This window comes from Oncorhynchus nerka, linkage group LG6, assembly GCF_034236695.1.
Source record: "Oncorhynchus nerka isolate Pitt River linkage group LG6, Oner_Uvic_2.0, whole genome shotgun sequence".
Taxonomy (NCBI): domain Eukaryota; kingdom Metazoa; phylum Chordata; class Actinopteri; order Salmoniformes; family Salmonidae; genus Oncorhynchus; species Oncorhynchus nerka.
In genome coordinates this window covers 83,665,015-83,679,640 of record NC_088401.1, presented here as the reverse complement: position 1 = coordinate 83,679,640, position 14,626 = coordinate 83,665,015, and the positions used below count along the sequence as shown (strand labels likewise).

Sequence of the window (14,626 nt, the reverse complement as noted above, 5' to 3'; positions counted from 1 at the left end):
ATTCTCTTGGGTATGGTTTTCGCTCCAGGTTATGGATGTGTCACTGCAACCTTAAAGGTCCTCAATGATGTCACTATTGCCCTTGATTCTAAGCAATATTGTGCTGCTATTTTTATTGACTTGGTCAAAGCTTTTGATACGGTAGACCATTCCTTCTTGTGGGCCAGCTAAGGAGTATTGGTGTCTCTGATGGATCTTTGGGCTCGTTTGCTAACTACCTCTCAAAGAGTGCAGTGTATAAAGTCAGAAAATCTGCTGTCTCAGCCACTGCCTGTCACCAAGGGAGTACCCCAAGGCTCGATTCTACGCCCCCACGCTCTTCTCAATTTACATCAAAAACATAGTTCAGGCAGTAGGAAGCTCTCTCATCCATTTATATGCTGATGATAGTCTTATACTCTTGCCCCTCCCCAAATTTTGTGTTAAATGCTCTACAATAAAGCTTTCTTAGTGTCCAACAAGCTTTCTCTACCCTTAACCTTGTTCTGAACACCTCCAAAACAAAGGTAATGTGGTTTGGTAAGAAGAATGCCCCTCCCCCAAGGTGTTATTACTACCTCTTGAGGTTTAGAGCATGAGGTAGTCACCTCATACAAGTCCTTTGGAGTATGGCTAGACGGGCGCACTGTCCTTCTCTCAGCACATATCAAAGCTGCAAGCTAAAGTTAAATCTAGACTTGGTTTCCTCCATCGTAATCGCTCCTCTTTCACCCCAGCTGCCAAACTAACCCTGATTCAGATGACCATCCTACCCATGCTATATTACAGAGACATAATTTTTAGATTGTCAGGTAGATGTTCTTTACCATTTGGCCATCATATTTGCCACCAATGCTCCTTATAGGACACATCACTGCACTCTATACTCCTCTGTAAACTGGTCATCTCTGTATACCCGTTGCAAGACCCACTGGTTGATGCTTATTTATAAAACCCTCTTAGGCCTCACTCCCCCTATCTGATATCTACTGCAGCCCTCATCCTCCACATACAACACCCGTTCTGCCAGTCACATTCTGTTAAAGGTCCCCAAAGCGCACACATCCCTGAGTCGCTCCTCTTTTCAGTTTGCTGCAGCTAGCGACTGGAACGCGCTGCAACAAACACTCAAGCTGGACAGTTCATCAATGATGACAATCCCTTTGTTGAATACATGTGGATGGAGAACGAGGAGGAATTCAACAGACAGGTACTCTACTTATTCTCCCTATTGATCAGGTACTAGATTAGGTAGCTAGTTGATGTCATTTTTCATGCCTACACCACACACAAATAAATACCTATTTTTGTAATGCTAATGTATCTTTATTTATTTCATTTATAGTGTTACGAAGAGTTGGGTGTCTATAAAGTATTTTAATGCTTTTCCCCAGATTGAGGAGGAGCTGTGGGAGGAGGAGTTCATTGAGCAGTGTTTCCAGGAGATGTTAGAGGAAGAGGAGAACGAATGGTTCATCCCAGCCAGAGATCTCCCTCCAACCCTCGGTCAGCTCCAGGACCAACTAAACCTACTGGTCCTCAGTGACACAGGCATCGTAGACAGCCTGGCGGTAAATGTTTAAGAGTGGTTTTGTTTGTCCAGGTTTTATGAAAGTTAAGTCTGTGGAAAGTAGCCATTTTAGTTGGCCTAGTCCTAGTTTCGCGTTAGCCTCGTAAATACCAGACTGATTACCACTGCGTGTAGGGAACCATTCATGTAAGCGTGCAGGATCAATCGGCTCGCCAGGCTAGTCTCGTGTGGCCATCCTTCCAAATCTGTTCTCATCAACTGGTGAAAAGCCTGTGTTTCTGAGGCTTTAAAAAAATATATATTTTAAAAAATTAAAATATATATTTTTTTTACCTTTATTTAACTAGGCAAATCAGTTAAGAACAAATTCTTATTTACAATGACGGCCTATCCCGGCCAAACCCGGATGACACTGGGCCAATTGTGGCCGCTCTATGGGACTCCCAATCACGGCCGGATGTGATACAGACTGAGGCTAGCCTAGGTCCCAGATATATATATGTGCTATCTTGTTCTAGTTTCAAGTTTTATTATTCGTATGTACGGGATACACAAGGGATACACCGTCCAATGAAATGCTTTCTTGCAGGTTCCTTGTCGACAATGCACCAACAATAAAAGATAATACGAACAGAAAGTAAATGGCTCAGTAGAATAGAATAAACATTTTAGCATAAGTATAAAGTATGATTTTTGTCAAGATGGCTCAGGCTGGAACATACTGTACAAATAGTCGGCCTATGACATCTCCATTTGTTTGGATTGAATAATCTCTGTAAGCTTTGATTACATTTTCCCTCGTGTTTTTTTCTCTTTAGATTAACAGCAATTTGAACCCTGAAGCACAAGAATTCGTACCAGGATTGAAGCACTGAGACTAGTCCTCTGATGAAGAAGTCATCTGTCCACACTGAAGCCAGCGTAGGAAGATCTGTTTGAGTTTTGTTAATCTGTTGCACTTAATGTGTTGCCAAAGTTTTCCAGCTAGCCCTGCATGTTTAACGTTTTGAATAATGTTGTGTATATAAATCATATGTTTTTTGTAACTCTTCTGAATGTAAAAACAGGGTAGGAGCCAGAAGACCATTTACTTTTATTTCCTTTTTGAATAATATAGGCCTATGTAGTTCTAACATACCTGCCCCATCAAATAATAATTGTCTGTTCAATCAAAATTAGTGGTTCATTTAAAAATCAAAATACATTTTTCATTAGATCTTGGTTTGCATTATGAATTCCTTTTATTGAAATGCAGATTCTAAATAGTCCGTGTGGCCATTTGATTTATTGTTCAGCAGTCTTATGGCTTGTGGGTGGAAGCTGTTAAGGAGTCTTTTATTTTCATTGCTCCTCTACTTCCTGCCATTATCGTTCAGGTGCTTGATATCCTACTGCCATGCAGATGTTGACTTTAGATTTTTTTTAAATGCACATAAAATGGAAAACTGCTGTATAAAAATGTACCAAAAGTATTGCACAAACATACAACAAAAAAAACAGATATATTTTTTTTCTTAAAGTATTTGAAAATAAATATTGATGGACTCTATATTTGTGATTTCACAAAAAAATAAACATGGCTGCCTCATAAATGTATACTCTTGAATACCCTGTTTTCATATAGTAAACAAACCGCAATCGACTTTGTACAAAAATATTGTAGTTTACCTTTCACTTCCGGTTCCGGTTTAGACGCCTGTGAAGCGCGCTAGCTACAGGTTACGGTAAGACACAATGACCAAAGTTGCATACCGATATTTATGTCAAGTCTTTATATCTATTCACTAATTATCTTCATCTTTCAAAAAAATTGCTGGTTTGTTTGATGGCTAGTTATCGAGCTAACGCGAGAGGAAGTTAGCTTGCTTACGTCAACGTTAGCTTTGCTAGTTCAGCCAGTGTCAGTTTCGTTTTTGTAAATTTATGCTATTTATAACTTTTTGGTATTTCGATGGTCTACCATATCTATCTATGTAATTTTTATCACTTGCATGAGCAACCCTTTCAGGCCTATGGTTTGGCTCCATGTCAGAACTAACTAACGTTCAGCCAGCATTTGCCAGTGACGTTAGCTAGATCTGCATGACGGTTCAAGGCTAGGCCTGCTGGTTATCGCCAGCATGTCACACCTACAAGGAATCAGCTAAAGTCAAGATAGGTCCCGCCCCCAAGTTTCCTGATATTAAATCCATATTCCCCTAGATTGCTTCTTTGATCCCTCATCTCTTCACTGGCAACTTTCTCTACAGAGATTTGATACGTTTACGTTCCAGCATGTCTCACAACTACTCCTACAGACGACCACCACCAGCTAAAGATCTAAGAGCCAGCGCTTTCGACTCTCCAGATCACCTGCACCCTGGAGACCACAGTCACAATGTTTACAGATCGTCCCAGGAGGCTCCGTCTCATTCCACAATATCATCCTACCCATCCTCCTCATCCAGAGCCTCCGCTGCCACCGAGTCCCCTTACTCCTTCTCACTAAGCCAGTCAGACCCTTACTCCTCCCTAAGCCGGTCAGACCCTTACTCTTCCTCTCTAAGCCGGTCAGACCAAACTCTGACCCTCCTGAGCAGCTGTGGGCTTGAGCCCAAAGACTTGTCTCTACTAGCCGAGATGCCTGAGGAGCTCATCACTGTGGAGAACCTACCACGTCTGCTCCTGGAGATCAGAAAGAAGAGGGCGACACAGCAGCCACCATATCCAGCTATGACCTCTTACCCCCCTGCTGCCACATCTCGCCCCCCCACTGCTACCCTTCCTCCAGGCCGTGCGTGGGAGCAGCGTGACCAGAGTCGTTCTCAGCAATTAGACTACCCCCACCCCGCTCTTCCCCCTTCCCAACTCCTTCCCACAGAACAGGCTGAGCCCTGGCAACTAGATCGTCATGGCAACCCGATGCAGTACACACTTCCTCGCCTAGAACCTGTGCCTGTCCGAGTTGTGGACTACCACTATGGTAAAGAAACTCCCAGAAGTTACCAAACTCCTAGGTCCACTTACAACACGGCCCAAGGAGGAAGCAGCAACACCTGAAACCCCCAACTCATCCCAACCAGCAGTAGATTACAGGTACCCACCAGCTACAGACTACAGACCACGCCCAGACAAAGATGTCCCAGTTGTCACAATCAAGATGGCCACCTCTGGCAAAACTCCCACCAAGAAGGCTGCTCTTGACTTCCACGGAGAAATCCCCCAAACGTTTCCTTATTCGTGCTCTCTCTGCGATATTACTGTGCTCTCTGAAAAGGTAAGTAGCTTACTCCTCTTATTTCTGTTGAATCTGCATTATCTGGGTCTCAGGTAGGTTCATGTGTGTGTGAAAGGGTCAAAAGTGTATGAATCTTAAGCCTATTTGTGCCACTAATAATATACAGTTACTGCTACGTATGTTAGAAGACAGCCTATGCATTATCTTAAATATGAACAATCAGTGAGATTTTTTGTTGTTGTCCTTTTTACATTTACATTTAAGTCATTTAGCAGACGCTCTTATCCAGAGCGACTTTTTGTTGTTGTTGCAGTACTGGTTCACACACGTCAATGGAACTCAACATGCAGACGGACAGCTCACACTTCTTCAAATGTGAGTAATCACATACTCAATGTGTTTTTCCAGTTCTCCACTCAACAGCATGACACAAGCATTTTGCTATATCTGCTAAATATGTGTATGTGACCAATACATTTGATGACGTTTCAAACTCTTACTGTCATTATTGATATTGTAATAGGCCTAGCTTAAATCGATTAAGTTCCTAAGTTGTCCAGCTTTTTAAAAAATAATTTTAAAAAAATCATTCTCTCTCTTCGTCTTGGACCTATGTTTTTAGGTATCCTGAATGGGATTGCCAGATGCAGACCGCCAGAAGGTAAGAGCATATCTCTCTGTGTGTGTGTGTGTGGGCTTGGTATTAATGTAGAATAGATCCTAACTACAGGCCTTTCAATCCCTTTAGTGGTGGCGACCACACAGACAGACCAAGGGTTGAAGAGAAGACTGCTGGACCTTCCCATAGGTCTATTAACTACTTAGGTAAACTAACTGCATTAGCTTGCCTATACATAATACAGTGCCTTCAGAAAGTATTCACACCCCTTGACTTATTCAACATTTTGTTGTGTTACAGCCTGAATTCAAAATGGATTAAATATATTTTGTTCTCTCTCGCCCATCTACACACAGTACCCCATAGTGACGAAGTAAAAACATGTTTTTTGAAATTGTTGCAAATGTATTGAAAATGAAATGCATAAGTATTCACACCCCTGAGTCAATGCATGTCAGAATCACATTTGGCAGTGATTACAGCTGTGAGTCTTTCTGGGTAAGTCTCGAGGAGCTTTGCACACCTGAATTGTACACTATTTGCACATTATTATTATTTTAAATGCTTCATTCTCTGTCAAGTTGGTTGTTGATCATTGCAAAACAGCCATTTAAGTTTTGCCATAGATTTTCAAGCTGATTTAAGTAAACTATAACTAGGCCACTCAGGAACATTCAATGTCATCTTGGTAAGCAACTCCAGTGTATATTTGGCCTTGAGTTGTAGGTTATTGTCTTCTGAAAGGTGAACCAGGTTTTCCTCTAGGATTTTGCCTGCGCTTTGCTCTATTCTGTTTCTTTTTATCCTAAAAAACTCCCTAGTACTTGTCGATGACGAACATACCCATAACATGATGCAGCCACCACCATGCTTGAAAATATTAAGAGTGTTACTCAGTGAGGTGTTGTGTTGGAGATGCCCCAAACATAATGCTTTGTATTCAGGACATAAAGTTATTTTTTTGGCCACTTTTATAGCAGTTTTAGAGGGGTTGGGTTAAATGCGGAAGATGCATTTCAGTTGATGGCATTCAGTTGTACAACTGACTAGGTATTCCCTTTAGTATTGTGGCTTAACTACAAAGTTGTTGATCCTCAGTTTTCTCCAATCACAGCCATTAAACTCTGTAACTGTTTTAAAGTTACCATTCTCCTCATGGTGAAATCCCTGAGTGGTTTCCTTCCTCTACGGAAACTGAGTTAGGAAGGACACGTGTATCTTTGTAGTGACTGGGTGTATTGATGGATACACCATCCAAAGTGTAATTAATAACTTCTCCATGCTCAAAGCGATATTCAATGTCTGCTTTATTTTATATTTACCCATCTACCAATACGTGTCCTTCTTTGTGAGGCATTGGAAAACCTCCTGGTCTTTGCGGTTGAATCTGTGTTTGAAATTCACTGCTCGACTGAGGGACCTTACAGATGTATGTGTGGGGTACAGAGATGAGGTAGTCATTCAAAAATTATATTAAACGCTACTATTGGACACAGAATGAGTCCTTGCAACTTGTGACTTATAAAATACATTTTTAATCGTGAACTTATTTAGGCTTGCCATAACAAAGTGGTTGAATACATATTGGCATTTCAGCTTTTCATTAATTTGTTAACATTTCTCAGAACATAACCCATAATGTGAAAGTGGAATTATCTCAATTTAATCCATTTTATATTCAGGCTGAAACACAACAATGTGGCATAAGCCAAGGGGTGTGAATACTTCCTGTATATTCCATTTTATCAGACACTTTTATCAAGCATTTCGAATTTGAGATATTTTTTTAAATTTAACGAGGCAAGTCAGTTAAGAACAAATTCTTATTTTCAATGAAGGCCGAGGAACAGTGGGTTAACTGCCTTGTTCAGGGGCAGAACGACAGATTTTTAACCTTGTCAGCTCAGGGATTCGATCTTGCAACCTTTCGGTTAGTAGTCCAACGCTCTAACCGCTAGGTTACCGCCCCACAACTCTGGTGTTGGTAGCATCGTGCTCTACAAACTGAGCCACACAGGACCATTTGCTTTGCCCGTATATGTCTGATTGATTCATGTAACATATTAACGTGCCCGTAACTTACCTTTTATATTGTCCTGTAGGTAAACCGTCAAGTAGCGGCTCTAGAAAAAACGTAGACACTAAGACAAAGGTTACAAAGGTATTGTTGTTCTTCTGGTTTATTACTATCTAGGTTTCCCCCTTTTTTAAAAAGTTTTCACATTGTCTGTTTACTTGCCTTCATTTTCCAGGGGAGTGGCAAAGTGGTTTGTGCCAAATTTACCGCTCGGTGTCTCAACGAAGATGGTTTGAGGGACCTGATTAATCCGTTTGGGGAAGTTGTGAAAGTCATCATGTTCCCCGCTTTGGTAAGACTAGTAGCTTTATTCATCCTGCCATCTATTAAAATACCTAATATATGTGTTTTCAATTCCTCTGAAATGGGTCAAAAGTCTTGCAGTGACTGAATAATAATTGAGAAAATCTTATCGTCATCATGTTGTAAGTATAGAAGTAGAATCGACCACCCATCATGGCCTCATTGACTACAATAGGGATATCCATTCTAGTAATAATGTTTTTATGGTTCTTGTAACGCTGCATCTTCAGGCGTTTGTGGAGTTGGGCTCAACTGACCAGGCCGCCGATATTGTGACATACTACCTCAGTAACCCAGTGATGGTGAAAGGAGGACAAGTCACCTTCTCTGTCTCGTCAACATTGAATTTCCTACAGGTACATTTTTACAAGATGAATTGACACCATTTTTTGTTTACATTTGTTTGAAAGGGTAATTGAGGATTTTTCCTAAAACAACCACACACACACACACAGTATTATTCATTGAGTTAAATAAATCAATTTACGTCCGTATAGAGTTCCCGGGTGTTGAGTTTTTCCCCGGTGCCTCCTGGTAAAGAGTCTGCCGCGTGGAAGAGAGAGTTACTGGCCGTCGCTGAAGGATTTGGACCTGTGGAGCACTCTCTATTCTTACCTACGCAGGTATTATACAGCATTTGAACTTTTTTGGGGGGGGGTCTTTGTTATAGTATACTACAATTTGCTTACAGTGTATTCTGTCCTCTTAGGCATTTGTGGAAATGACTAATGCACTGGATGCACAGACGCTGGTTGGACACCATACATCCAAACACCTGAAAATAGATGAGATACATATTAAAGTGGCCTTCTCATCAGAGTATAATACACTTCGGTAAGTTGATGCGTCCCCTGTTGTGCCATTACCTTTTGTTTTGCATGCGAACATGCATTGATTATGGCTTCTGAGTTCAGACCGTCAGAACAGTGTCACTGTTATAACCACTGTATTAAAGGAGAAATAGTTCATTTAGACTCTTTAAAAGCCAGAAAACATGGAAATAAAAGTGTTGTCTGTAAACCTTTTTTTTTCATCACATCATGCAGGACCATGTCTGAGAGGAAGTCTTCAGACAGGAAGTCTTCAGACAGGAGCAGGAAGTCTGAAGACAGATCTAAGAGAAAGAGAACCCCAAGCCCCAGAAGGCGGTCCCTCAGCCCCAGGAGAGTTTCCCCAATCTCCTCAAAGAGGAGGAGGAGTAGAGAGAGGGATAGCGACCGTCACAAAGAACGGGTGAAATCAAACTGTGGGGGTAAAAACAGGCTAAAGTCCCCCAGCAAACAGAGCTCCAGTCGGTCCCCCAGAAGCCTTCGCTCCCATACTAAAGAGTGGGTGTCCAGTGAGAAGGTATCCCCCATTTCCTCATCCACTCGCTCACAACCTCCCACCAAGAATAAGACCCCATCCAAGTCCTCCACTGTGATGGAGAAGTCCAAAAAGGCTGTCGACACGATTGACCAGAGCAAGCAAGAAACTGCGACCCACGACAGCCAGGAGGATGGAGCCATGGAGGCCTGTGATATGGACAGTGACATCGAGGGGATGGCCGTGTATGGGGAGGATGGGGAGGAGAACTCTGACATGGGAGAGGAGGGAGAGGTGGGGGAGGGAGAGAAGGGAGAGGAACTGCAGGAGGGTGCTGAGGACTTGATCCAGGAGTTTAAAGACCTATGTGAGCCCAGGCAGAAAGCAACTTCTGGGACTGTAGATGATGCTCGTACAGAAGAGCTCTCAGCTACCGGGTCAGAACAGGGGAAAGAGCTCTCAGCGACCGTGTCAGAACAGAGGAAAGAGCTCTCAGCTACCGGGTCAGAACAGGGGAAAGAGCTCTCAGCGACCGGGTCAGAACAGGGGAAAGAGCTCTCAGCGACCGGGTCAGAACAGGGGAAAGAGCTCTCAGCTCCCGGGTCAGAACAGGGGAAAGAGCTCTCAGCTACCGGGTCAGAACAGGGGAAAGAGCTCTCAGCTACCGGGTCAGAACAAGGGAAAGAGCTCTCAGCGACCGGGTCAGAACAGGGGAAAGAGCTCTCAGCGACCGGGTCAGAACAGGGGAAAGAGCTCTCAGCTACCGGGTCAGAACAGGGGAAAGAGCTCTCAGCTACCGGGTCAGAACAAGGGAAAGAGCTCTCAGCTACCGGGTCAGAACAAGGGAAAGAGCTCTCAGCGACCGGGTCAGAACAGGGGAAAGAGCTCTCAGCGACCGGGTCAGAACAGGGGAAAGAGCTCTCAGCGACCGGGTCAGAACAGGGGAAAGAGATGGATGGTGAAGACCAGAAAGGAGATATTTCATACGTTGATGATGAGGTAATGTATATGCCGGTCTTTAACATGTAGTTCATCTATACATAATCTGTCAGGTCTTTAACATGTAGTTAATCTATACATAATCTGTCAGGTCTTTAACATGTAGTTCATCTATACATAATCTGTCAGGTCTTTAACATGTAGTTCATCTATACATAATCTGTCAGGTCTTTAACATGTAGTTTATCTATACATAATCTGTCAGGTCTTTAACATGTAGTTCATCTATACATAATCTGTCAGGTCTTTAACATGTAGTTTATCTATACATAATCTGTCAGGTCTTTAACATGTAGTTTATCTATACATAATCTGTCAGGTCTTTAACATGTAGTTCATCTATACATAATCTGTCAGGTCTTTAACATGTAGTTCATCTATACATAATCTGTCAGGTCTTTAACATGTAGTTCATCTATACATAATCTGTCAGGTCTTTAACATGTAGTTCATCTATACATAATCTGTCAGGTCTTTAACATGTAGTTCATCTATACATAATCTGTCAGGTCTTTAACATGTAGTTCATCTATACATAATCTGTCAGGTCTTTAACATGTAGTTCATCTATACATAATCTGTCAGGTCTTTAACATGTAGTTCATCTATACATAATCTTCAGGTCTTTCTAGTTTATCTATACATAATCTGTCAGGTCTTTAACATGTAGTTCATCTATACATAATCTGTCAGGTCTTTAACATGTAGTTTATCTATACATAATCTGTCAGGTCTTTAACATGTAGTTTATCTATACATAATCTGTCAGGTCTTTCATGTAGTTCATCTATACATAATATGTCAGGTCTTTAACATGTAGTTCATCTATACATAATCTGTCAGGTCTTTAACATGTAGTTTATCTATACATAATCTGTCAGGTCTTTAACATGTAGTTTATCTATACATAATCTGTCAGGTCTTTAACATGTAGTTTATCTATACATAATCTGTCAGGTCTTTAACATGTAGTTTATCTATACATAATCTGTCAGGTCTTTAACATGTAGTTTATCTATACATAATCTGTCAGGTCTTTAACATGTAGTTTATCTATACATAATCTGTCAGGTCTTTAACATGTAGTTTATCTATACATAATCTGTCAGGTCTTTAACATGTAGTTTATCTATACATAATCTGTCAGGTCTTTAACATGTAGTTTATCTATACATAATCTGTCTTTAACATGTAGTTCATCTTTAATCTGTCAGGTCTTTAACATGTAGTTCATCTAGTTCCAAAAGTGTAAAATACAAGGTGCCATGTTTAATACGTGTTGTGTGTTTCAGTAAATCCTAAATGTTATGTTTTGATGTTTTGTTCCCCTCAGCCTGATTTCCCAGAGGACCTTGAGAATCTTATTACGTTGGATGAGCTAGAGGACGATTCCTCGGTTGATAACCAAGGTGACTTATTACTCAACACCTAGCAACTCGACCATAGATTCCATTCAAACTTCAGCATTTTTAGAGAAATAGTAACATTGTTATGAAGGTCATTGATTGTATGTTTATCTTACATTGCAGATAACCAGTCAACAGATGAGATCAAGAGCAGATCCAAGAGCAAAGTGAGCAAATGTATATATCTTTGTTCATTATTGTTTCTGATATGTTCTGTGAGTCAGTACTGGTCATCTGTTTAGAATTGTTCATTCAATCTTCTAACTGGGGAAGATTGGTTTTAAGCAATATATCAGTCTAACACCATATATACGATCTGGGTTGGGGTTCAATGCAGCTTTAGTTAACTATTGTCAATAAGATTGTTACAACCACACCTGTAAAATATATATTTATTTCAGCCCTCAGGACGTGATCAGACACCTGGTAGAGTGATCTACGTCAAAAACCTTCCCAGAGGCTTCTATACAGATAATGACTTCCTGAAGATTGTTAAAGGCTTCGGGAGAGTGCATCGCTATTTCCTCCTTCGCAATGGTGAAGAGGTATGTTCCTCACAGAAGGACATCTAAAATGGAGTCGATCCTAATGATGTACTACAAGTCTGATCACATTTGTTGTTTCAGTAACCCTGGTCTCTCTCTCCTCTCTCATCAATCTCTCAGGGCTTCATTGAGATGGAGAGGTCTTCTGATGCGACAAAGGCTTTAAGAGAGCTGCGTTATGATGGCTGTAAATTATACGGCCAGAGGTTGATCATCCTGCGGTCTCAGAAATACAAAAGACTAACAACAGGGTTGGTGTCTGCTCTGCTAAACAGACGTATAACACACGCCGTCCCATCCCGTGTGGGAGCCATTGATAATTGATGTTTCTCTGTCTCTTCTGATAGAAAATATCCCCGTCTGATCATATTTTACGTGCAGTGATTTCTGCCTATCTATCTTAAGGTAAACGTTTCTAAACTTTATATAAGTCTGGACTAAAAAGGAATTATCTTATTTTGTCAGGTGGAAACCTGAATCTGATTCTAAAAGTGATCGGAAGAAGGATCACATGAGTACTAGAAGCAGTAGCAGGATAAGGAGTGGACGGACCAGCAGTCACTCAAAGTCAGCGGCTAAGGGCGACAAGACAAAAGAGAAGGACGACAAGACAAAAGAGAAGGACGAGGAGACAAAAGAGAAGGACGAGGAGACAAAAGAGAGGGACGAGGAGACAAAAGAGAGGGACGGGGAGACAAAAGAGAAGGACGGGGAGACAAAAGAGAAGGACGAGGAGACAAAAGAGAAGGACGAGGAGACAAAAGAGAAGGACGAGGAGACAAAAGAGAAGGACGAGGAGACAAAAGAGAAGACTGCACGACAAGTATGCTCCGAGCCAGCCCAACACTGTGACAAGGAGGACAGAGGAGCGTCTGAAGGGGATATTGACCAATCCTCCAACAGTGAAGACCAAAAGGATGCCCCTGTCCCTGCTGCTGAGGAAGAGAAGCAGGCCTGTAGCAACGAGGATAATGCAGAAACCAAGATGGAGGATAATGTGGAAACGAGACCAGATTCCATAAAGACTGGTATGGAGTCATCGTTCCAGGCCAACAACCCAGTGGGTAAGTGTTTGGATGTGATTCATAGCCTCACTGCACTCATGGTAGCTTGGTCTCAGATCTGTTCTCTTTCTATAGCCTGCTCTCAGATCTGTTCTCTTTCTATAGCCTGGTCCCAGATCGGTTGTCTCTTTCTATAGCCTGGTCTCAGATCTGTTGTCTCTTTCTATAGCCTTGTCCCAGATCTGTTCTCTTTCTATAGCCTGGTCCCAGATCTGTTCTCTTTCTATAGCCTGGTCTCAGATCGGTTGTATCTTTCTATAGCCTGGTCTCAGATCTGTTGTCTCTTTCTATAGCCTGGTCTCAGATCTGTTGTCTCTTTCTATAGCCTGGTCTCACATCTGTTGTCTCTTTCTATAGCCTGGTCTCACGTCTGTTGCCTCTTTCTATAGCCTGGTCTCAGATCTGTTTGTGCTCTTGTCAACTCCATGGCATGACAATTCTATAAGGAGTAGGCAAAGAGAGTACAATAAGACTGGCACCCAAGGCTACTGTCATGTCTCCTTTCAAGAAAAATAACAAAAGTACCTTTTTAGACTTCATCACTGAAACAACTGTTTTAATTTGTTTGCTTTGAAAACACTACCAAGTTGTGCAGCAATGAACCGTAGTAAAGAGGCATTGTCTTTATGAAGTACAGTACTATGCTTTCTAATGTGTTTGTTACAGGAAGAGAATTCATTAAACCTGTCATTGGCTACTTCTGCGACCTGTGTCAAGTCATCTATGTCAATGAGGACGAAGCAAGGAACCAACACTGCAGCAGCCTCTGTCACTATCTGAAGTTTATGGTAAAGCACCAGAATCCTGTTGAATCTCATCAGAATCAACTCACTTGAGTTGTCTATGCTTCTTTACCATAAGTGTAGAAACAAAGGTTGGCCGACTGCTCTTTTATATAGTAACCCTATTACCAAATAATGTAAGTCACAGGTGCACAGGTTTGAAAAAGTAGGGGATAGATCGCGGATATCTATTCTTTACATTATTCTACCAACATTTCTGTTCAGTTATTTGCTGTGTACGTTACATGTTTACCTGGACGTTTACTGAACTGTATGATTTGTTGTCTCACAGGAACATTCAGGTGAAGACACAGCCTCTAGCTAAAAGATGTCCATCTCTGGAGGAAGTTGACCAGATGACAGTCTTAGGCCCATTTTGACAGGAAGTGTACATGTGCACACTTCCGGAGGAGGGTGGAGAATCTGGATGTTTCTTTATATTGCACTCAAGAAGAACGGCACAGGTTTACCTCATCCATGAGAGGCTCTTTGTGAAACTCATCCTAGAACAATAAATGAGATTGCAGATTACGTTCATCTGTATTGGTTTATATGAACAAATGTTCAGCACCTACCTACATATATATATTGTTATGTTTGTGTTAAAATAGCTCAGATCTACTTTCTGTAACGTGAATTGTTTGTTCGGTTTTCCTATGTAATTTGTTTTCAAGATTTGTGTTAAATTGAACTTCATTCTCTAAAGGATTGTTAATAAACATGCTTAATTATTGCATTTTTGTAATTTAACATTCTTCAAGCAAGATAACATCACCGCCTTCTAGTTTGCTCTAGGTTC

At 41.4% G+C, this 14,626-nt stretch overlaps 2 protein-coding genes across 4 annotated transcripts in view; both read left to right on the top strand.

Annotated features, from left to right (window-relative positions):
• Positions 1 to 3,106, top strand: part of LOC115122551 (polyadenylate-binding protein-interacting protein 2-like) — a 4,081-nt gene extending 975 nt beyond the window's left edge. For both annotated transcript variants that reach the window (XM_029651762.2, XM_029651763.2), the window contains exons 3-5: positions 1,114 to 1,189; positions 1,374 to 1,550; positions 2,329 to 3,106. In XM_029651762.2, coding sequence (XP_029507622.1) covers positions 1,114 to 1,189; positions 1,374 to 1,550; positions 2,329 to 2,385 — 310 coding nt within the window. In that variant the 3' untranslated portion in view covers positions 2,386 to 3,106. The remainder of the gene's footprint in view (positions 1 to 1,113; positions 1,190 to 1,373; positions 1,551 to 2,328) is intronic.
• Positions 3,107 to 3,196: 90 nt separating this feature from the next.
• Positions 3,197 to 14,561, top strand: LOC135572268 (calponin homology domain-containing protein DDB_G0272472-like). Of its 2 annotated transcripts, none has more exons than XM_065019961.1 (17): positions 3,197 to 3,234; positions 5,041 to 5,102; positions 5,350 to 5,388; positions 5,476 to 5,552; positions 7,449 to 7,507; positions 7,599 to 7,715; positions 7,957 to 8,082; positions 8,224 to 8,349; positions 8,436 to 8,560; positions 8,773 to 10,030; positions 11,364 to 11,439; positions 11,560 to 11,603; positions 11,838 to 11,981; positions 12,102 to 12,232; positions 12,447 to 13,045; positions 13,712 to 13,833; positions 14,120 to 14,561. In XM_065019961.1, coding segments are annotated over exons 2-17 (3,078 nt in total). In that variant the 5' UTR covers positions 3,197 to 3,234; positions 5,041 to 5,100; the 3' UTR covers positions 14,153 to 14,561. The 2 variants fall into 2 exon arrangements, with proteins under 2 accessions (XP_064876033.1, XP_064876032.1); XM_065019960.1 differs by lacking the exon at positions 3,197 to 3,234 and adding an exon at positions 4,464 to 4,766.
• Positions 14,562 to 14,626: the final 65 nt, after the last annotated feature.